We start from the raw sequence: 24249 nt of genomic DNA on the forward strand, positions 1-24249 counted from the left end.
ATTCAATACACAACTTAAATGCATTTAAAACATGTTCATTTAATCTATGTGTTTAATCATGAAACTGCCAATTCAAACTAAAATATAACAGACCAATAAAAACGATATTTCATATTGAAGTGTGACAGACTAACGAAAACGATATTTTGGGGTGAAGGGAGTTATTATTTATCAAGGCCCGAAGGCCACTCGAGGATAAGGTTTAATGAATATAAGGTGGTAGTGTAATTATCGTTAGTGGTGTAAATTGGGTAGAATTTGATTACTTATGGAGATGGCTCAACAAGAACTTGTTTACATTGGACTTGAAAGCTATCAGTTGTATTCAACCGGGAAGCAGGCAAGCAGAACAATGTTCCATAGACGGGCAATTCTGAGAAAGTAGCTTTGTTAATGGAATCTGCACAGATAGAGAGTGAGGGAAATCATATATAGTGGTTATAGCTAGTCGAGTGTTTTTTGTGAAAGTTTGGCAAGGGGGGGACCATAGGTAGGAGTTCAGTTGAGCACTTGCCATGAAAATAGAGATAGAGCAGAGACAGGATCACAAGTCTCTTCTGTGGGAAAGAGGTTGCAGGGGAGAGAAAAGGGCATCACTTACTAGATTTCGAAGCCGGTTTTGTAACTCTATCAAGACAGGATATGACACACCGAGCAGCTCCTGGCCAAATGTGGCAACAATACTCCATTTTAAGGCATAACTGGTTCTTAGATCAAACTTAAATATGACTTACTAACAGAAAATGATAGTTCAAGCTGAAATCTGACAGAATTACGAAAACAATAGTTTGAACTACGGTAAAACCCTGAAATATGATGGCCCCACGATAGTTTTTTTTTTTTTTTTTTTTTTTCAGGTTACAATGTGGAATACTATGTTTTTCCAGCCCCTGGTTATGGTATTTACCCCTCCTTACAGTGTTATAATGTTATTCGATTATGTACATGTGTATTATATACTGTACTGTATTTTTTACTAATTTTTAATATGTACTGTATAAAATTTTGCTTAGGCCCCACCATACGGCGATTTCACCTTACGATCCCAACCCCAGAATGGATTAATGCTGTGTCACTGGGTTCTACTGTAAAGCGTGACAGACTAACGAAAATTCTATTTTAAACGGAAGTGTGACAGACCAATGAAAATGCCATTTTAAACAGTAATGTGAGAGATTGACTGATTAATAGATGCATTCTCTTACAATAAAAGCATGGACGCACCTAAAGAAGAAAAAAAAAACAACTTGGGATTAACTTCCGGTACTGATGACAATATCAAGCAGGTGCTGTCTTCATCTTTTGAGGCCTCCACCCGTTTCATTCTCCTTAATCCGTTGAATGTGCAGCAGTTGGCCAACTGCCACCTGTGCACAGCAAGTCCATTTACAGGCCAGTCATGTTGGCTGATGCCCATCCAATTGCATCTTCACTGTTTACCGGATAGCACGTCATGGAAGCTGAGATCCTCTACATCGCCGGATGAAACATGAAGTGAATAGTTTTATTCCATTGATGTTTAAACGATTCGGTTGGTTTAATTTCACATGCATTGTCTTTTTTACAACACAGTCAACCGCCCCTTTTATATATATATATATATATATATATATATTCACTTCCGGGTCATCGCTTACCAAAGCCAAAAGCCATTAAAAGATAAGGGCTACTGAGATTGTCAGTTGGATGGGAAATTCATGGAAATTCTGTTTAGTTTTAGACATACATAAAAGAAAAGGAAAACTTTTTACAGTATCTACTGATAGACAAGTTTTTGCTATGAATATTTTTCCAAGGAGGAACCAGAATTGGAGCTCAGCCGAGCACCTACTATAAAAATATCAATAAAGTAGAGAAAAATTAGCAACAAGTGATAATTACTGTTGGTCGAAGGATTCAAACTCAGTCAAAAGTCACCTTTAACGTTGCAGAATATATATATAGTCATCAACATACAGTACTGCTTCCTTATATCACAGCTCATCAATGCGGCTAGAATCGAAACTCAACCGCCCAAATGACATATATATAGTGTGTGTGTGTGTGTGTCTTTATAACAGTGGTCTGAGAATGTCCAGTTTATCTCTAGTTAGGACCGAAACATGTCTGCAAATATGTAAAAACAAATGTCTGTATAAATGAAATGTTTCATGCTTAATATACAACTCCATTCATTATTGAGCACTTTTATATAAACACAATAAGAACTCACTGGATTATATACCCTGTGGACATAAACTTCTGGATTATATATATTTATAAATTAATGTGAAGGAAATTAATACAAGGTTTTTCTACAATTGTTTCCAAACTCTCAAGTGGAATACACGACTTGCACATTCAAAACGATAAGATGCTGGCCTTGTACCGTTTATTCTCCCAACAAGCAAGTATGCATCCATACACCATTTTTTTTTTATATACAGGATATCACCGCTTATCAAGACACAATGTCCACTCAAAGAGAAGAGTTAATGAGTGTCAGGTAGATTTGAAAACGATCATGTTATAGTCAGCTGGGAAGCAGTCCTGTAGTATTGTGTTCACAGTCGCACCATTCTATGAAAGAAATTTTGCTCATGGAATTTTCTTGTTTTAGGCCCAGATAAGGGAGTCTCCTGGAGAAGTGTTTTGTTAACAGGGCTTTGCATACTCTAAATAATAATCTATTTTTGCCGCTTCAAAAATATTTTTGAAGAGAAAGCCATCTAAGTAGTACGATAGATGAAATTGAGACCCGAAGACCCACATATTGCAGAAATATCCAAACATAAACAGCAACAGGCTAGTAATAACCAGGGTCCACGTTGCTTAACTTTTGAGCGATCTGACAAAGACCAATAAGTGAATACGATTTAGCTAGAAAAAAAAAAATGAAATTTTGCTTGAGGGGAAAAAATTGAGATCAGATACAAGAAAATATTTAAATGCAAAAAAATAAAAATAAAAACAAAACAAGACAAAAACAAAAAAACGCCCGGAAACAAAATTGATTGAAAGATAAGTTTTCAAGTTTTTGACCATGTACATTTCAATTTAAAGATTCAAAATTAAGGAATAAAAGCAATAAAAACAATATTTACAAAGATGTTTTCCAAAAACAAAAAGGTAAGATCTTTCACTTTTCAACAATTGGCGATGGCCAGTCGTCTGACGTGCTTATGTTTGAAATAGAACTTTATCAATTTTTATTTATTTTTTTTACTGCTTTTTTTTTCAGCCCAAACAAGGCATAGTGCCATTTTGACGTAAGGGCTTACTATTTGGGACCAAATTTGCAGGGAATTGATCAGCCAAATGGATGTTCACATTACACTTGAAATTCTGCATGTCAATACAGTCAGGGAGCAAGAATCCGGGGGGGGGGTCTAGTAGTTCGGGGGAAGAAACTATTAGAGTAGAAAGCTTTTCGGCATCTAGTGATTTCTACAGTGAAGGGGTGGGTTTTTGCTGCTTGTTAGGGATAAGCGCTTGGATTTCTTCGGAGCAATTTCCATTAAAATATTTGTAAAAGAAGGCACAGGAATGCAGCATTTCATCAGTGGGACAGAGGTTGAAGTTAGTCGATAGTACAGGACCTATTATGTTGGCGACTCTTTTTCGAACACTGTCGAGGAGTGAGAAATTGGTGGAAGATGCACCAGCCCATATTTGGCAAAAAATACCCCATGCATGGGTGAATGGTGGCCTTGTAGAGGTACAGGATACTCTCAGGTGGAAGAATTTTCTAGCACGGTAGAGACAGAGCCCACCTTCTTTGCATCAGCTTTGGCAATATCTTCAATGTATTTGTTCTAATTTATATAGCCTGTGAATGTTTAGCCAAAGAGTTTGAATAAAGAGCTTTCAAGTAGTGTATTATTAGTAATTATCAGTTTGTTGGTCTGTCATGTTTGGAATTGAATTTTATCAGTTTGTTGGTCTGTCATGTTTGGAATTGAATTTTATCAGTTTGTTGGTCTGTCATGTTTGGAATCGAATTTTATCAGTTTGTTGGTCTGTAATGTTTGGAATCGAATTTTATCAGTTTGTTGGTCTGTCATGTTTGGAATTGAATTTTATCAGTTTGTTGGTCTGTAATGTTTGGAATTGAATTTTATCAGTTTGTTGGTCTGTCATGTTTGGAATTGAATTTTATCAGTTTGTTGGTCTGTCATGTTTGGAATTGAATTTTATCAGTTTGTTGGTCTGTCATGTTTGAAATTGAATTTTATCAGTTTGTTGGTCTGTCATGTTTGGAATCGAATTTTATCAGTTTGTTGGTCTGTAATGTTTGGAATCGAATTTTATCAGTTTGTTGGTCTGTCATGTTTGGAATTGAATTCTATCAGTTTGTTGGTCTGTAATGTTTGGAATTGAATTTTATCAGTTTGTTGGTCTGTCATGTTTGGAATTGAATTCTATCAGTTTGTTGGTCTGTCATGTTTGGAATCGAATTTAATCAGTTTGTTGGTCTGTCATGTTTGGAATCGAATTTTATCAGTTTGTTGGTCTGTAATGTTTGGAATTGAATTTTATCAGTTTGTTGGTCTGTCATGTTTGGAATTGAATTTTATCAGTTTGTTGGTCTGTCATGTTTGGAATTGAATTTTATCAGTTTGTTGGTCTGTCATGTTTGGAATTGAATTTTATCAGTTTGTTGGTCTGTCATGTTTGGAATCGAATTTTATCAGTTTGTTGGTCTGTCATGTTTGGAATTGAATTTTATCAGTTTGTTGGTCTGTCATGTTTGAAATTGAATTTTATCAGTTTGTTGGTCTGTCATGTTTGGAATTGAATTTTATCAGTTTGTTGGTCTGTCATGTTTGGAATCGAATTTTATCAGTTTGTTGGTCTGTAATGTTTGGAATCGAATTTTATCAGTTTGTTGGTCTGTCATGTTTGGAATTGAATTCTATCAGTTTGTTGGTCTGTCATGTTTGGAATTGAATTTTATCAGTTTGTTGGTCTGTCATGTTTGGAATTGAATTTTATCAGTTTGTTGGTCTGTCATGTTTTGGTCAATCATTTTGTAAACTTTCTCTTTCTTTTTTTTTCAAAGGCTAAACTTTATTGTTATACAAGGTGACCCCCCCCCCAAAAAAACGGGCCCCAACTCTCATTAGGCCCCGTTTTTTAGTGTTTTGTCCGAATGAAATGAAACTTTGATCATAACTAGTTTATTATATTCAAAACATCACATAAAAACATTAGCGTCTTTGGCCTTTTTTTCTCTGTTGACTGTAAAATGCTCAGAAAAACAATTGAATGTCCTCTGGTTTTTTTTTTGGGGGGGGGGTCACCTTGTATAATGAAACATGTCTAAAAGATGATTTACTGTGCAAAAATGTGGAGATTTCGATTTGTTTTATTTAATTTATAATTTAAAATATATAGAAATTCAAAAAAAAAAGAAAAATAGCAATAGTTTATGGAAGGAGTATATGGTAGGATGGGAGCGTTTTAATACATTTATTCAATGCTGGGGGTGACTACTAACTCTCTCTTTCTCTTCCTTTCCTTTTCTCTTTCACTAACTCTCTCTCTCTCTCTCTTTCTGTCTCTCTCTCTGCCTATCTTTGTCTATCTCTCTCTCTCACTTTCTTTATCTTTCTCTCTGTCTGCCTGTTTCACCTCTCTCTCTCTCTCTCTCTCTCTCTCTCTATATATATATATATATATATATATATATATATATATATATATATATATATATATATATCTTTCTCTCTGTCTGTCTGTTTCACTCTCCTCTCTTATTCTGCATATTTCTCTCTCTCTCTCTCTCTCTCTCTCTCTCTCTCTCTCTCTCTTAGTGTTGGGGCGATTAATCAGAATTGGGAATTGGAAAAAAAAAATTTTAATTTGGAGGTATTGAAATCTGTATCAGAAGTGAAAAATAAATGTGTTGATTTTCTAATGCCAAAAACGATTCTTTTGTCCTTTTTATTTGATTTCGTTTAAAGCAAAATCCTCTGCTACTGGCAGTAATGATGAAATTATAAATACTAGCTGAACCCATGCGAATTTCACGGTAGTTGAAAACTTTTTTAAACAAAATATATATAAAATGAATAAAAAACAAAATAAAACAAATAACGACGAATTTAAAACAATTTTTTAGCAAATTCTTTTTTTTTAACTTATTAAAGCTAAAAGGAATTGATTTTTTAAAAAAAAATGGATTTTTTGGATGAAAATTCAACACAAAACACGTTTTTTGTTTTTTTTCTGAATATTTTTTTAATATAAATTACAAAGGAACAGATGCCAATTCACTTGTACATTCTTTTTAATTCTAAAAAGAAAATATAATAAAAAAATAACTCCTCTCAACATGACTTTTTTAAATTATAAAATAAAATTATAAAATAAAATTATAAAATAAAATTATAAAATAAAATTATTAAATAAAATTATTAAATTATAAAATAAAATTATAAAATAAAATTATAAAATAAAAAAGCCAATTTGAAACAGTAAACAGACAATCATTTTTTTTTTAACATTTTTGAAGAGGACATGGTTTTAATGATTTTTAACTGATAAAGAGCGACTATAAAGGGAGGTAATTTGTTTTGCATTAATTAATGTTTGCGATAATGATGTTTTTTTTTTGTTGTTGTTGTTTTTTTTGACACTGGACATACGGACAAGTAAATCAATATTTAGTTTCATTGATTTTAAACAATTTATAGACTTTTCCCCCAGAAGTGTATTTGTATGGTTGAGAAAATATCTGCACATTTAACATTTTTTTTTACGATAATCGGGGAATAATAAGTCTGTAATTAAATATTTAGATATTTATAAAGAATCGGAATCATTAATTGTATTGGAATCGGAAAAAGTACTGGAATCTCTCTCTCTCTCTCTCTCTCTCTCTCTCTCTCTCTCTTTCTCTCTCTCTCTCTCTCTCTCCGTTCCCTCATTCTCTTTCTCACTCATTACCTGTTTCACTCTTGTGTCTCTTTCTGCCTATCTATCTCACTCTCTTACCTCTCTCTCTCTCTCTCTCTCTCTCTCTCTCTCTCTCTCTGTTGTCCCTGTCTCCTGCAATCAATATTTCTCTCTGTCTGACCGTTTCTCTCTCTTTCTCTCTTCATTCTCTTTCTCTTTCATTACCTGTTTCCCTCTTGTGTCTCTTTCTGCCTATCTATCTTTCTCTCTCTCTTTTCTCCCTCTCTCTCTCTCCTCCCTGTCTCCTGCAATCAATATTTCTCTCTGTCTGCCCGTTTCTCTCTCTCTCTCTCTCTCTCTCTCTCTCTCTCTCTCTCTCTCTCTCTCTCTCTCTCTCTCTCTCTCTCTCTCTGTATGACTGTTTTTCTCAATGTTTTGTTCAATCTCTATGTGCTTTTCTCTCTATGTATCTCCCTCTCTCTCTCTCTCTCTCTCTTTATTCCTCTTTACCATCCTCCCTCTTTGTCTGTTTATGTACCTCCCCCCTCTCTCTCTCTCCTCCTTACCATCCTCCTCCTTTGTCTATTTATGTATATCCCGCTCTCTCTACTCCTTATTACCACCCTTCCCCCTTTGTATATTTATGTATCTCTCTTCCTCTCTTTACCATCCTCCTCCTTCTTCTTCTATTTATATACCTCTCACTCTCACCATTCTCCCCTTCCCAACAATTGCCTCATTCATTTCAATTCATTCTTTATCTTTTTATGCCAGTTTGAGATTTCTCTTCCTTCCACCAACAATTCATTCATTCACCTTTGTCTACCCCCTCATCATGTCATATCTTTATCTGTCTGCACCCCCACACATCTATGACCAAAATTCTAACAGAATCGCATAGAATTTGATGCATGAATTTCAATGCAAAACCCGTGATTCATTTAATTGAATGACGGGAGGAGTGAGGTGGTCGTTTCTTCAGGTTTTTTTTCTTGGGAGCCCTTGAATTTTTTTTCCCCGTATTACATTTTTGGGGTTAGTTTTACAATCCACAGAGGTACGAAAAAGTTAACAACTAAATCCTAGATAAGTTACTCTTCTACCTATCTGGAAAACTTTATAGTGGTTTTACTCACTTTGAAAAGTTTATTCGGTTCAAAAAACATAGTGTCAGATATATATATTGTCACGGTAACATATATTGGGTGGGTTTCTAATACTATTTTTTTTTTTTTAATTTTTTTTTTTTAAATCATTATCAAACCTTTAAATATTTAGGTGTCAATTTCCGGTCATTTTTCTTGTTCTCGCCCAACGCTCGACACTATATGCTTTTTTCATACTGAATACACGTTTTAAAATGAGTACAACCACTAAAAACATTTCCAGATAGGTAGAAGAGGAACTTATCTTGCCTTTGATAACATTTATTTGAATTTTTACCACTTTTTCGTACCTCAGTGGATATTTTTGTAGAGTCACCGCTTATCAAGGCCCAGTGGCCACTCAAGGATAAGCGTTAAAAGGTGTCAGGTGAGACAACATGTGATGATCGATGATGGTGGAAATTCGGTAGAAATTGATTACAAACTTTTTAACATTGGATTTAAAACGATAATGTTATAGTCAGTTTGAAAGCAGCTCTGCGGTATTGTGTTCTACTTATGAGCAGTTCTGGAGGAAAAAAGCTCTGTTCATGCATAGTTCATTTGGTTTTAGAAACAAATATAGAGTAAGGAAAATTGCTGATTGAGAACGTTACTTGTGGTTTTAAAAGAACGAAGTTTAGTTTTCTTTTTTCTTTTGTTTTCTTTCTTTTTTTTCGTCTTTCAATATTTTTTTCCTTTTTTGCTCCCCCTTTTTATCAAGTCTTTCTTTCAATCTATCCTTTTGAGGTGTATTTTTCTTTTTGTAAACCTCGTTGTTATCTGGGCTTTAATCATCGGAATAATTAATTTGAAGTCTGTTTTCCAATTTTTCTCACAAAAAAGGGCGCTTTTGTTTTCTTTAATATTCCTACATGTGAGGTCCTCACTGGGTTGCTCCCTCCCCCATACACTGTCAAAATGATGGATGGGAATGCACATATCTTTAACTTGATTGGATCCACCCTTTCTTCTTCTCTGGATCCTCTCTCTCATAGACGTTATGTTGCTAGTCTCAGTCTTTTCTCTAAAAAATATTATGGCATGTGTTTTTCAGAATCGTCTCTTCTATTCCCTATTTCCTTTATTGCAGCTCGTTTGACTCGTTAGTTTAGTTGTTTCCGTCAGTTTGCTGCTTTGATACCTCCCTCTAATACAGCTTCCTATTCCAATAACTTCTTTCCAGCCTTGTGGAACTATCTTCCTGCTGACTGTTTTTCTCCTACCTATAGCCTTGGTCTTTTCAAGACTGACCAATAAGCATCTCCCATCTTTGCGATAATTATTTTTCATTCTTGTTAGATCCTTATATCAAGTGGCTTCATACCTTGTTTGGAGCGATTTCCATAAAAAAAACTTGTTCAGCATAGAATCTGACCTACAGGCTTGCAGAACTCTCCTTCTGATGCCTGTTTTCCTCATACTTATAGCTTTAGTCTTTTTCAAGATTAATGCCAACAGGCATCAGCTGTCCTTGTAATACTCATCTTTCGTTCTTGTTAACTCCTTACATATAGTGGCTTCATGCTTTGACTGGAGTGATTTCCATAAAAAAGAAAAAAAAAATGGTCAGGATTAAATCCTAATGAGATCTTGGTGTGTAGGATATCTAATCAACATTGTTTCGGCTATCCTCTTGTTTTTTCCCCTTGTTGTTACCTTGAATCGCCTTTCCTTGTTCTCATTTGCTCACTGTATATGTCCCCATACAGACGTTTGACATAGTTTTGATATGATTGGACCTACTTCCACACACACTTTGGATGCCCGGGATAACTGCTCTCCTTCTACACGTTACTGGCATCAGTTTGACACTATCGACGTCCAAAGTTCCAGGAAGTAATAAAAAAGTGTAAAATGTATAATAGAAAAGAGAAAATAAGTTTATCAGCAGAACATTGGAGAGGAAGTTGTTCACAAAGTAGCACAAAAGAAAGCTAAAATGGGATGGTTGATCAAAGTGTGGCAGTAACGCGAACAATACTGATCAATGTGTTTAGAGTTAGTTTTAGGTGTGTTGGGAGTTTTGCAAAAGTTTACGCTGGCTGGAAACAGTTTGCAGACAGTCTTGGGTTTGTGACAGTTGATGACAAAATAGAGCACAGTTAATAGTTGGACAATAGAATGTAGGTTATAGCTTGCAGCAGGTGGGGAAAATGAATTGATCAACTAATTGACGAACATAGCCTCGGCAAAAAAAAATAAAGCAAAGATGTGGACTTTAGTCCTCAGGAGGTTGTTTTTGTAATGATGATGTTCGTCCATCACTTACGAAGATGACCGTAATCATGATCTGTGGGTTTGAAGTGTGCTTGTTGAACCGATTCATGCCCAGAAGTATGTTGGACACCAGTGGGATAATTCTATATCAGAGATGTTGATTGCTCTGTCTTTTCTAATGTCACGTTTTCTCTTGTATTCTTCATTGCGTGCAGATTCAGCAATTGTAGCCCCTTTTGTGAGTTGTGGCACGCCAGGAGCATTTGTCTTGCGTTAGTTTTTCTCAGAAGTTAGAATACAAACTGAACTGGTTGAGGGAGACCTTCAGATTGTTCTTGAAAGATTTGTCCGTGCTAAAACCTTAATGTCTGGTATCTTGTCTTACCACTTGATTTTTAACAATCTTCGGAGGCAGGTCATGCATTTCTGGCATATATAATCCAAGTTTCACAAGCATACATGAGGATGGTAAGAATCAAAGCTCAGTTTACTTGGAGTTTGGTCTGCAGCTGAATTACTCTACGCCCCCATATAGTTCTGAGACGTCCAAAGGCAGAACTAGCCTTGCATGTTCTGCAATCAACTTAATCGTCTATGTGTACTGTCCTTGACAAAATACTGCCCAAGTAAGTGAACTTGTCCACAGGTTTGTTTTTCTAAGAGCAGGCTGCTGCATTACTTCAAGCTTCTTTAGATTAATAGTCTTGTGATAACGTCGCACACGACCCTTAAAGCCAACCGATATATCTGAATGTGTTTGTGTTTTTTGTGTTTTATTTTAATTTTGTATCTATATATTCATATGGACGCATGTGCGCCTCCTCAACAACCACCAATATGAGAGACAATGACATGGCCAGAAGAGAAGGCAGAGAATAAGAAGACCATAGAAACAACATTAACATTGTCGAGCAGGATACCACATGATTTTATCACAGATGATCCTCAATTTGGGGAGCTATCATAATAAAGGCGAATATCACTGTTTCATTGTGTCTGATCCAACTTGAAATTCAGGGGAACATATTCGTCTCCATGACAAATAGAATTTCGTCGAGGGGCAGCACCAGAAGAACGTACTACAGAGAGAGATTTAAGAAAGTAATATATGAATTAATGTTGGTCTGATTAATCAGAATCTAGAAACAGAAAAATGAGAACTTTTGAGGGGGAGGGGCATTACAATCGGTATAAGAATAAGAAAAAGCAAACCTAATTTCCGATTCCAAAAGCAATTCTTTTCATTTGTTTTGTTAATTTAAAACTTAATTTTCCAACATATATATATATATATATATATATATATATATGTGTGTGTGTGTATGTGTTACAGAAGATCAGAACAACATTTATACCGTCGGTTTCAAATCCAAACAAAGGGGGCCAACTTCTAGTCGTCTATGTCAAACTCTCTTCAGCCTGTGTTCACATCTTAATTTGATATTTTCTTTATAATTAACGCTCTCCTGAGGTTCTTTCGCACGAATCATATATATATATATATATATATATATATATATATATATATATAAATAATTTTCTGTAAATATTTTCAGTGCTCCATAGATAAGTAGATCTAGGTAGTAAGTTTTGCAAATATATATATGGCAATTAAGCTACACAGAATTTTCTGCATTTCATCCTCGTAAGGATTCTTCAGGCTATTGCAATAGTCTGGATGATGTGCGGAAAATTCTGTGTAGCTTAGTTGCCGTATATATTTTCAAAACTTACTGTATATACATGGGAGAGAGGAGAGATATGGGAGAAAAAAGATTAAAGGAAGTTTGAATCCGAACAATACTGTAAGAGGGAAAAAGAGATGTGGAAAGACTTTCAAACGCTGCGAGAGAAAGAGAGAGACGTGGGGAGGGGGGCTAACAAGAGAAGAAACGCGAGCCAAAACACCGCAAAAAAACAGAAGACAGTCGTCATTGATAAGAAAAGCATTGGAATCGTTTAACTATTACAACTACTATGACAACTACTGTAGCAGTAGTTGTCATAGTTAATTGTGTGACATCACCATCTTTCGGCTTTCTGTCTACCAAACTCTTCAAGCTCGACACCGACAAAGGCTTATCATTCGATGACGCTGTGTTGTCTCTTGCTTCGTAGATCTGTCTTGTTTTTGGTAAGATAATTGTGCCTTTTCGCAGGCATTGCCTCCTCTTTCAGAAGGGGTGGTAGTGCCACTGCCAATCTCCCGATGCGCCTCTCCAGCGAAATTCCAACTGATTTGTTCATTGCTATTTCTGGTGCAAGTCCACAGTTCACCCTAAAAAGAAAACGCAGAAAAATCTTTATGATGTAAGTACCCATCACGTAACATAAATGACTTATTCCAAAAATCACGTTAATTTATCAAGTAATTTTTTATATTAAGAAAATCGCGTTTTTAAATGATTTTAAAGGATTAATTTGAAATCGTCAGCATTGATCTCGTAAGTTTGAATTATCGTGGAGTTATCTGCCCTTGTTTCTCAAGATGGCGACACTAAATAATCCTTTGATTTCTCCTAAAATTTGTTTTTCTTAGTTAAAAATAAAACTCTTTGATCAAATTACGTGATTTTTGTAATACGACATTTCCCTTCCGTGACAGGTATGTATATCATAAAAATGTATATTTTTTTTGTTTTTGTTTTTTTTAACTAAGAAAAGCAAATTTTATGAGTAGACTATAATGTTGTATCTTGATCCGCCATATTTAATAAATAAATAAAGGAAACTACCGAGATCAAAAACAGCCTTGTAATGGCTACGACTTTCTATCAAAATCGCTAAAACACGTAAAAAATATTTTCTACATTACTAAAATTGATCTACTTGATTAATTTACGTTATTTATTTATTTATTTTGAATCTGGCATTTCGTTCGTATAAAAAATTTCGGTACTTCATTATTGTAGCGAAATCCGACAGCCGAAAAAATGAGTTTTCATTAAGAAAAGCAATAACTACTTACTTTTTTTTTTTTTTTGTCAATTTCAACAATAAGCAATGTTATCTGTCTAATTGTTATGTCACAATTAGTTAAATATTTCTGGAATATTACATAAAACACATATTTTCATTATTCAACGAAAATTGATTTCGGCCATTTTTGTTTTGTCAGGTGTGACATGTAACGTAAACAAAAGGGAAATAACTCGTAGTTTGTAATGTTATTAAAAAAAGGATTCATTAAAATCAAAACCGGTAACAAATAACAGAATGAACATAACATATAACTCATAGTTTGCGTTTTTGTGTATATTTTTTCCTTTGGAATTTTTTATTAGCTGAAAAAAATATACCCTGCTGATTCAGTGTATGCATGTCCATTTTAAAAACTTCTCCACAATTGGCCCAAGTTTTTAACAGTTTTTAAAAATGAATTACCTCCCCTGCTAATGTAAACTAAAATTGCTAATTTATTTGAAAACTATTTTCTTTAATAATTAGTTTTCTATCTCATCGTTTTTCGCAATTTTTTGATGTGTCCATTACTGTGACATAACAGTTCAGTAGATGACATTAGATTGATTTGAAATTCAATAGTTCGATTTGCGAATTTCGCTACAATAACGAAGAAATGCCGAATTTTCTCTATAGATGCTTTTTGATTAGGTTGAACTCTGGAGTTGCACCCGAAAGTCGACAAGTTACGAAAATTGATTAAAGTGACCAACCATGCATTTTATTCTAAGGCAGACGCTTCAGTTTCCGGGAAGAATTAAATTTTGTCAGAAAAGAAAAGTTGAAGGTCAAAAAATAAGTTGCAGGACATGCTTTTGGTATGAAACAAAATGGAGGTACAAATAGAGTTTTGTGTTAAAACGTAAACATTGTAGTCAGAAGTTTATTCAATAATTGATCTTTAAAAAAAAAAAAAAAGAATTCACGACTGGCGTTTTATTTTATTCGTTTCCTACAGAATTCGTGAGTCAAATATCAAACGAACGCCATCTATCTGAAATAATTTCTTTCAGGAGACAGCAAGCAGAAAAAGGGCAGCAAACCTAACGCCGGTTCCAGAGTGTGACCCATGACACTTCTATTTCCCTGGAGGCTTTAAGTTGTTTCCTTTGTTGTTGTTTTTTTTTTTTTGTCTCCTATTTTTTTTATTATTGCAACATCAATGACAGGAAATTGCGATTTTTGGGACATCTGGCCAGAGCAGACGGTGTAACAAAAGATCTACTCTCTGGTATAACCCCTGGCAAAAGAAGATGTGAAAGACCAAAAGCAAGAATGTCAGACAATGTGAATGACATCACAGACATTAGCATGGCTGAGTTACTCAGAATGGTGCAGAACTGGAGTCAATGACGACTATTCGTGGAGAGTGTCATAGCTGGTCAGTAATGACCATTCTGTCAAAAAGAGAGATACTTGTTCAATCAGATTGTGCATGAACATGAGAATTCTTGTGACGGTTTTCTTCACCTTACTACTTCCGTGCTGGTTCATGACAAAATGAAAGCATGACATTATTACTAGAAGATTGGCGTGCAGGGTTGACGGTTTGGTTTTTCAACAAACATCTCCCCTTTCCACGATGCATTGACTTCACCACAGCTGAGCACTCAATCTACCCACCTGTATGATAACCCTTGAGAGTATCAGAGAGAAATCAACATGTGCTATACCTTGCTCAAGGGTGACATGAATCTGTTCAAGGCAGAGGCATTCATCTCCTTGAGGTGTTATACATACCTGCTTACTTGAATACATACTCTAGTGTTCTAAAATAGTCACCCATTTAGTACTGACCAGGTTCAACATTGCTTAAGTTCAGTAATTTAACAATACCTGTTGTGTCAAGGTGATTATGCCATATCGGCTGTTTACTTCTCCCCCACTGCAAGAACTTAGACACCAGGGTTGGAAATTCCATCATTTGCCCCCCCCCCCCACATTTAGCCCCAAAAGTCCCCAAGGTCTTAACATATTTAAATTTGAGTTCAACACCATGCAAAACTGCTAAATAGACATACACAGAAAATTTTGGACAAATATGGTAAAATAGTCCTAAAAATGGAGTGTTTTTATTAGCCCTAAAAGAGCCCCTGGGGCACACTCAAGAGTTATCGCGAAGTATAAACAAACAAAATTATATAGAAATCAGTTAGTTACAACTTTTCAGAAAGTTTTATAAAAATCCAAGGTATCAATTATTTTTTAATAAGCAAAAAGTGTCAATTTTAGCCATTTTGACACGAAAGGCACTCCTGGAGGCAACCGGAGTTTTCCCAGAAAATCCATTCTGTTACTTTTTTACTCATATCATGTTTAATGTTTGTGCAAAATTTCCAAAATTCCAAGGTGTAGTTATTGAGAAAAGTGCGAACAGACGAACGGACAAGGGTGAATTTACGGGTCGAACTTCCTTTTGTTGGGGGACCAATAACCCCTTCTCAAAGAGAGAAGGCACAGCCTGGGAGGATGGACCTCCTAGAACTGCACAGAACTAAACTCCCACCACAAAATCAACAGGGACTGGATCATTACTAGAATGGTCTTATCATTGTTGGGGGCCAGGATAAAAATCCCTAGCCGAATGCCATATATGTTCTCGGTAGTTAATTCAACCTTAAACAGATTTAATACCATTTTTATGCAAAGATTTATGCGGCCACATTAAAAGTTTTTGATATAACGAAAACAAATTTTAGTTTAATGTTTCTGAAATTTTGAGATGGGGATTAATAATTTGCATTCTTTGTGTTTTTTTGACTATTGTTCTCATCTTGATCGTTATTTTCCCGTTGAAGTTAATATAACCTCTGAACTTCTTTGGTTGTATTTTGTCGAACATGGGAAATCACGATTTCTTTTTTTTTTTTTTTTTTTTTGTGTTAGAAGTGAGATACCTCTTCTTGATGAGAGGCGAAATTCACTGCTATGTCGGCAGGAATCTCCTATGTCCTCTCGTCTGCCTGCTCGCTTCCTTCCCAAAAAAAAACACTGCTGTACTTTTATTAATTTTCTTACTTCCTCCCCTCATAACAGGTTCCTTGTAATTTGATTGGTCGGCACCGTTCAAAATGAGGTCTAACTCATTGTGCTGTCTCCCATTCGGTGCCAGGTTTCTGCCCCTTATTTTAGACTGGCTTAAATTAGGGGAACATGTGCTAGCAAGTGTCTGCTATTTTTTTTTTATTACGTTTGTAGGGCAGAACATGTGAATATAAGAGTAATTTTTTAAAAACATTTTTTTATAATCTTAAAAGTTGTTGCTGAGTCAAATCGCCTTGTTTGTAGTGATCCCTATAAAAATGTCTCCTTATGATGTGCCACAGAGTAACCCCTATTCTTCTGTCTCCTTTCAGGGTGTGCACTTAGAGGATTCTTCTACAGGCTCTCGAGGTTGGACAGAGAACGATCTAGAATACTTTATTAAACAACTGACCAATCCTCAACTATACGACAACAAAACGACCGCGAGTTCATCCAACTGGTCGTCATCGACGTCATCGCACCACCACCACCAACAGCAGTTCACGACGTCACACTCCACTTCAACATTTCACTCCGCTGACAGCCTCTCAACAGACCTACGTGAAAAGTGTCACATCAGTTCCCCGCCAAATCTACGTAACCGAGTGGTGGCTCCTTTTGAAACGCAGCTCGGCTCCGACGGCTGTCTGTGTCGTGAAAAGCCCAAAAAAAGCAAACGACGAACATTGCTCAAGACAAGCAAAGACCGAAAGACACGTAGCTCAAACTACGAGGATTCTGTAGAGATATCCGTGGACTCTGTCCTTGACGAGGATTTCTCACAAAATCGCCCGCACTCCTGTCGGGAAACTGTTTGCACGGCTACCACAACTATTTCAAACATTACGGCTTGCACGGGGTCAGGCTACTGCGCCCACTTTACCGACTCGTGTTCAGATGACCCGGATTCATCGGAAAGTCCGCAACAGGCTGTTTCCAAAACGGATAAAAAGGATCACAAACGCCGTTTCTTTCATCGGATGATACCCCGTCCACTGAGGCGGAGCCACAGTTGTGGAACAGCAAAGGACCTGGAGACGACGGCAAAATCAAAAACGACCGAAATTGAAGTGGTAAGTTTGAGACAATAACTGTTATACTTGTAGTATTGCTTTTGTTTTCAATAGGACACAATACCACAAAGCTACTTTCCAGCTGACTACACACGCATTCTCTTTATATAGAGTTATCAGATTTTTTAAGTCAGACCCTAATAGCATTTTAGTTGACAAATCAAATTTTTTTTCTGATCCAGAAACTTTCATTTATCATTGTTGCATTATGTTATTGGTAATATGATAACATATTCTTCTTCTTTTTTTACTAATGAGTAATCGCTTATCAAGTCCTAAAGGCTACTCAAGGTTGTGGGCAACAAAAGTTCAAGTTCCTTAATAATCCTTTGTTGCCAGTGTTGTGGGCCGGTAAAGGTCTGGAAAAATACCTCAGTATTTAGCAGAAACGAAATATATTGAACATTAAATAAAATATAACAGATAAAGAGTGTGGTTATACATCAGTCCGACTGCCAAGTGTGCATAATGCTTAAAGACATATTCTCTCTCTCTCTGTTTTTATAATAAGTGGAAGGGTTCATTGTTATCTGTAAGGTGGACAGCACAAAAGTTGATGAAATTGTCAGGCAGATGGTGAGACAACACGATGAGGATTAGTAACGAAGGTTGACATTGTGCAAAAATTGATTATTTAAGATAAGAGTTTGACAAGAATTTTTGGTACTTATACAGTTTAATGACGACATTAAAAAATGGAAATATTGAAAAAAAAATTTTTTGTACATACCTGTTATAGACTGAAGTTCTTCGAAAAAAAATTTCACTTCATTTGATCAAGTAGTTTTTTTTTTACAGCGAAAAACAATTATTTATCACGGCTACGTCAAGGTGGCCATTTTGGAAATGTTATTGCAGCGCCCAGGAATTCCCCAAGGGCAGGTAGCTTTCCCCAAGGGCCGGTAACTGCCCTACGTAGCAGAATACCTCCATTTTAGGCCAATCTAGCCCTTTTTTTTTCCACCAGAATGAGAATTTTTTTTTTTTTTTTTTTTTTTTGAAGACAGATGCCATTTTTGGAGTGTTTTTTTTTTTTTTTAATTTGTAACAGAAGAAAATAAAAATAAAATATTAGAAAAATTAGAAATATGCAACCGAAATTTTTGAATTAAAAAAAAAAAACTTAGGGTTTGTATTACTGTATATGGATATGTTTTTAGTGGTTTTATTCAATGTAACATGTTTATTCAGCTCGAAAAGCATACAGTGTTTACCGATGTATTGGAAAATTCAAAATGGCGCCAGAGTCTCTCTTTAACACAGTAACTTAAGGAAAGACGTTATAAATAATAAACTAGACAAAGTACTGTTAGAAATTCGCTCAATATATATTACCGTGACATAAGTTGACATATATTCGGTGTTTTTTAAATAGTATTTTGTGTAGTTTATTATTTATAACACCTTTTCCCAAACTTACCATGTTAAAGAGAGTGTCGGGCACCATTTTGAATTTTCCAATACATCGGTAAACACTACTGCGCATGTTTCGAAAATAATCGCGTAAAAAATTCTTCAGTTCTTTGCATTCTTCAATTTCTTGGCATATTCAATAGTATTCTGCTTTAAAAATAAAAAAAAATAAAAAACGGAAAAAAATTGCAGATGTGATGTGCGCATCTCATTCTGGCGAAAAAAAAAAAGGCTAGATTGCGAAATCTGGCCTAAAATGGAGGTATTCTGCTAGGTACATTTCCAAAATGGGCACGTTGACGTCGTCGTGATAAATAATTGTTTTTCGCTGTAAAAAAAAAACTACTTGATCAAATGAAGTGAAATTTTTTTCGAAGAACTTCAGTCTATAACAGGTACGTACAAAAAAAAATTTTTTCAATATTTCCATTTTTTAATGTCGTCATTAAACTGTATAAGTACCGAATTTTTTAATATTAGACTTGAAAAAACAAACCATGTTGTAGTCAGCTGGGAAGCAGCCTGCATGATATTGTGTTACACAGATGGATAGTTTTTGGAAAGATGTTTGTTAAGAGAAGTTCCGTTTGGTTTTAGATACACAAAGCAAGAAAGGTAATCTGATTATAGTGGTTGAATCCAGACGAGTTTTATCATAAATGTTTTACAAGGAAACCAGAGATTACAATAGAGTAGAAAAAGACTAGAAACATCTTTTCCGTCAAGGCAGGAAAGTGTGTCCTGAGCAGCTCCTTCACAAATGTGACAATAGTACTCCATCTTAGTGTGTATCTGGCTCTTATAGAGCTAGAGTATTTCATCAGGAGTAAGGAACTTTCTGGAGTGGTGGGATGATCCAACCATTTTTTCAGCAAACTTAGCAACAAATTTTATGTAAATCTTCAATTTCAGGTCTGGAATGAAAATCATCAAAGAGGTTTCTATAGGGAATCGTCAGGCTAAAATACATGTCATCCTGACAGTTCCCTGTGGCGATAAAACATGGAAGTCTCTGTGCAGCTTAATTGCCATAAATATATTTTCATAACTTACTACCTAGCTCTACTCATGTACTGAGCACTGTTGAAGTAAATACTACAAATCAATACATAAAATGTTATTTCTCCTTATAACAGTTTGTGGATACATGAAATAATATATATATATATATATATATATATATATATATATATATATATATATATATATATTGGCAGCAAGTCATTATTCCAGCATGTCTGATTGAACACGACAGAGTTATTCTTTTTCCGATTTTTCTGGATACCTTTTCCATTCGAGCGGTCTTTTTATTTCAGCTGGCATGTTGTATAAAATGGCGCCCAAAAAGTGCTGGTCAGCCATATTCTACTCAAGCGCTTTATATCGGTGCATCCGGTTATCATCACGACCGATTGTTGTTGTTATGGTCTTCTTTTTTTTTTTTTTTTTTTTTTTTTCTCCTTTAAGTCTTGGTGTATTTATATATTTTTATTATTGGTTATAAAGGTGGGTGTAGGATGGTTAGGGGCGAATTATTTAAAAATAAAAATAATTTGTGCCTAACCATCCCGCGCCCACCTTTATAACCGATAAAAAAAATTTTTTTTTAACTATAAATGCACCAAGCCTCAAAGGAAAAGAAAACGATAACAACAACAATCACTCCTGATGATAATCGGAGGCACCGATATAATATATTTATATATATATGAGAGAGAGAGAGAGAGAGAGAGAAAATTAAAGACAAAAAATATATTCCAAATGCCGAATCATACTTCATTTCCTTTTGACGGATTGATCGTTGCTATTTCTACTGATGAGTTAAGGGCATAATAGATTCACTGATTGATATAATAATTAAGTGATTGATTTTGCGCTACGAAACAGATACTGTCAAGAATCGTAAAAGTCAACTGTTAAAGGAATAAATTATAAGATGGTCAACATAATGAATTTTGAAATATATTTTTTTGTCATTATTTTGCTTCTTAAATAAGGATTGGTATATATTATAAGAAAATATATTTCTACAGATATATATATATATATATATATATATATATATATATATATATATATATATACATACACACACACACACTATACTATACGCCTATATATGTACATTATATACTATATGTCTATATATGTACATGATACTATATTTTGATATGTATACTATATGCCCATATATGTACATTTGTGACATGAATGAAGTGTATTCTCCTCCTCCTCCTCCTCCTTTCTCTTCAACCTGTAAATATTACATCCTATGAATCGGATACTTGTCCTTTTCATTTTCTACCCACTCCTATCACCTGTTATAGTATTTATCGATTTCTGATACTTGGTGGCATCCAGCCTCCTACCGTTCCTCCCTCTCCCTTTCTAACTTACGTCAATAGCACTAGCAGCAGCAGCAGCCGCAACTGCCACTTCCATCTCAGACAAGGAAGAGGCGCTCTCTCCAGTTCAACAATCTGACCGCTCCCCCTCCTCCCACAGCCGCCTACAATTATTCCAGACCAACATGCTACTCCCTTAAAAGGAGCGTCCGATGGCGGTTGAAGGAAATACACATTAGCGATGAGAAGATCCGAATCCAATGTGCCAATTTGGGAAGCAGTAAAGAAGCAGAATAAACTATCATCCTCGTCGTGTGTGGAGGTTCCGTGGACTGGATCAATGGATCTTCTGATGAGACTTTCCATTTTTGGAGATTTATTTCCTGCTATAAAAATAAAAAAATTTAGTGGGATAATATAAAAATAACACTCATATACTCACACACACACACACACACACACACACACACACATATATATATATATATATATATATATATGAGTATTACTTTTCTATTATTCCACTCAAAAAAATTAGAAAAATCGGAACTTTTAGGGTATTGGAATCCAAAAAATTTGTGCATATTTTATAATGCTAAAAACGTCCTTTAATTATCTTTTTTTATTTGATTTTGCTTAAAAACATATTCTTCCATTGTTGATAGTAATGATAAATATTCATTGATTTAAAACTACCAGTAAAGCTAAAATCATCCTCTACAAGTGTATTTTTACTAGTGATGAGACGTTTCCAATACAATTACCGATTCCATAGTAAATTTCCGATTCCTTATAAATCTCTAAATATTTAAATAAAGTCTTCATTTTTTCAGAATAATGTCAAACCACATGCTTAATGTGCACATACATTCCCACACGAAAAAAATACACTTGTAGGAATCATCTATCAATTTTGGTTTTACTCATCGTTAAAAACAAATAAATATTTATTATTTTATAATTATTACCGGTAAAGGTAGATGCTTCTTTAAACAGATTCAAGTCAAATAAAGACAATTAAAAGAATCGTTGTTGGCATCGGAAAATATGCACAAATTTTTCCGATTCCGATATTGATGCATATGTAAAAAAAAAAAAAAAGAAATTCCTTCTGAAGCCAAACCTGGATCTCTTTGGACTCTTTGGCCGGGCCGAGTCCTGCTGCCACACTCAGGGTCTGCCAGTGATCTCCTGATTGCACCAGGGGATCACCAGACTCTTCAGCACATCCAGGTACACTTTGGTGTTGACTTTCAAGCTGACTTGGAAGATGTGGCTCTCACTTGAAACCACACCAAAGACCATAACTGTGGCTGGAGACTGTTTTCATCACTCTGGGCACGATCCTGCTATTCGTAGAAATCCAGATTTGCTTTTTGGGGGAGCTGGCAATGGTCCTGTTGTCATAACTTAGATCAGTAGAGAGCATGAGTTGCAGAGTGGCACATCTCCGATCTCGCTCATTGAACATTGTGCCACTTTCAGACATGATAGAAGTCTTAGGATTTGTATACAACTGGCAAACTAGTAGATGGTCTGCAACAAACAAGAAAACTGTTTTTTATCAAACGGAAATGGAATCTCGTCTTTTCTATGGCGACAATTTTATTGTTCCACCCTGTAGAAATACTTCAATAGAATGCGCTGCAACAACTTTATGTTTTTATAAGGAAGTCATCACTTATCAAGGCCTGAAGGCCACTCAAGGATAAGTGTTGATGAGTTTCAGGTGGCTGGTGAAACAACGCTATAATGATCCGTAGTGCTGGTGGAAATTGTGTAGAATTTGATTATTTAAGAGAATGCCTCAACAAGAACTTCTTTACATTGAACTTGAAAATGACTATGCTGTAATCAGCTGGAAAGCAGCTCCACGGTATAAAGTGCACTTCTGTCCTCCCAATGTAAATACCCGCAATCAACTGGACAATTAAAAAAAAAATCCACTCTTTTGTATAGAGGTTCCCAGCTGCTGGAAAACTTTCTACTCTAATAAATTCTTTTCTAGAACTGCTTACCTTTGGAATTTCCTCACTCCTCTCTATTTTACTGACAGTGCCAAAAAACAAACATCTCACTGCAAAACTCTGCACCTAGGATGCCTCTATAAATCTTGTTTGGTGTTACCAGATAAGGCTGTCTGAAGATACCGGCTCCCTAACCCGAAAGGCACATAGTTTAGATCGATCTTATGCGAATCAAATTCCAGAGCGAAAGTAAAGCTCAATATGAAAATATATTAAATATTTCAAAATTTGTAATTTATGTGCGAAGGGCGCTTCAAAAGTAATGCTTTCTGTTTTTGTTTTTCCGCATGAATGGAGCAGAGGAGATTGCAAATTTCATTGGTATGATGTCTGAACTTATGAATTCATGATCTGAAAGTTTCATCTCTCTGTTGCAGATATTTACGGTGTGAGATTCTACCATGGACGTGTACCAAAAGCCTCATTGAATTCTTGGTCAAAGTGCATTGGGAATGTATTGTAGGCGATGTAGAAAAATAAATTCTGGAGCACAAAAAGTCGCTCATTTTAATTGTACCACTCCCATCTTCTTATCACTTCAACTTTTTGAGTTAAAAACTTTAGGAGACTTTGCTTATGGAACGATCCACGTATATGACACAATGTTTATACTCATATTGTGTGTGTGTGTGTTTGTATGTGTGTGTGTGTTAAAGACAAAAAGGGAAAACAATTAAAGACAGTAAGAAACAAAAATAAAAAAGGAGGTTTATCGGTTTTGTAAGGATCAGTGAAAGTCTTCAGAAAAGTTTTTGTTTTGAAACATTCTGTCTCCATGAGAGTTCATTTCATGATATGTCGTGCACACAGACGCGCGTGCGCACGCGCGCGTGCGTGTGCTGATAAAAGAAGAGAAAAAGATACACTTCATTCATGTCACAAATGTACATATACCATGACCCCTGTTCATACTTTAGAGACAATGGATAAACCTTGAAAGGGTGGCTGCATAGGTAATTGCTAATGAAGAATTTCGCAATCCACAAGCATAACTTTCCAAAGTCGGTATTGCATGATTCATGTGGTAGGCGTAAATCGACGACGACTAAAAACAAGGCTGAGATAAACGCACAGATAAGAACACCTGCCATTCCCACATGGTCTCCAGTTAGTACTGACCAGGTTCAATACCATTTAACTTTAGTGATCTAATAAGTACAGG

The 24249-nt window shown here is 35.4% G+C and overlaps 1 protein-coding gene across 3 annotated transcripts in view; it reads left to right on the forward strand.

Annotated features, from left to right (window-relative positions):
* Positions 1-24249, forward strand: part of LOC145268784 (uncharacterized) — a 305082-nt gene that overhangs the window by 239786 nt on the left and 41047 nt on the right. For 2 of the 3 annotated variants that reach the window (XM_080124398.1, XM_080124400.1), the window contains exon 2: positions 16562-17302. In XM_080124398.1, coding sequence (XP_079980524.1) covers positions 16562-17302 — 741 coding nt within the window. Of the gene's footprint in view, positions 1-11892; positions 12379-16561; positions 17303-24249 lie in introns of those variants that run through there. The other variant, XM_080124399.1, reaches the window with a different exon arrangement.

This window comes from Euprymna scolopes, chromosome 44, assembly GCF_053919585.1.
Source record: "Euprymna scolopes isolate OS-2025 chromosome 44, ASM5391958v1, whole genome shotgun sequence".
NCBI lineage: Eukaryota > Metazoa > Mollusca > Cephalopoda > Sepiida > Sepiolidae > Euprymna > Euprymna scolopes.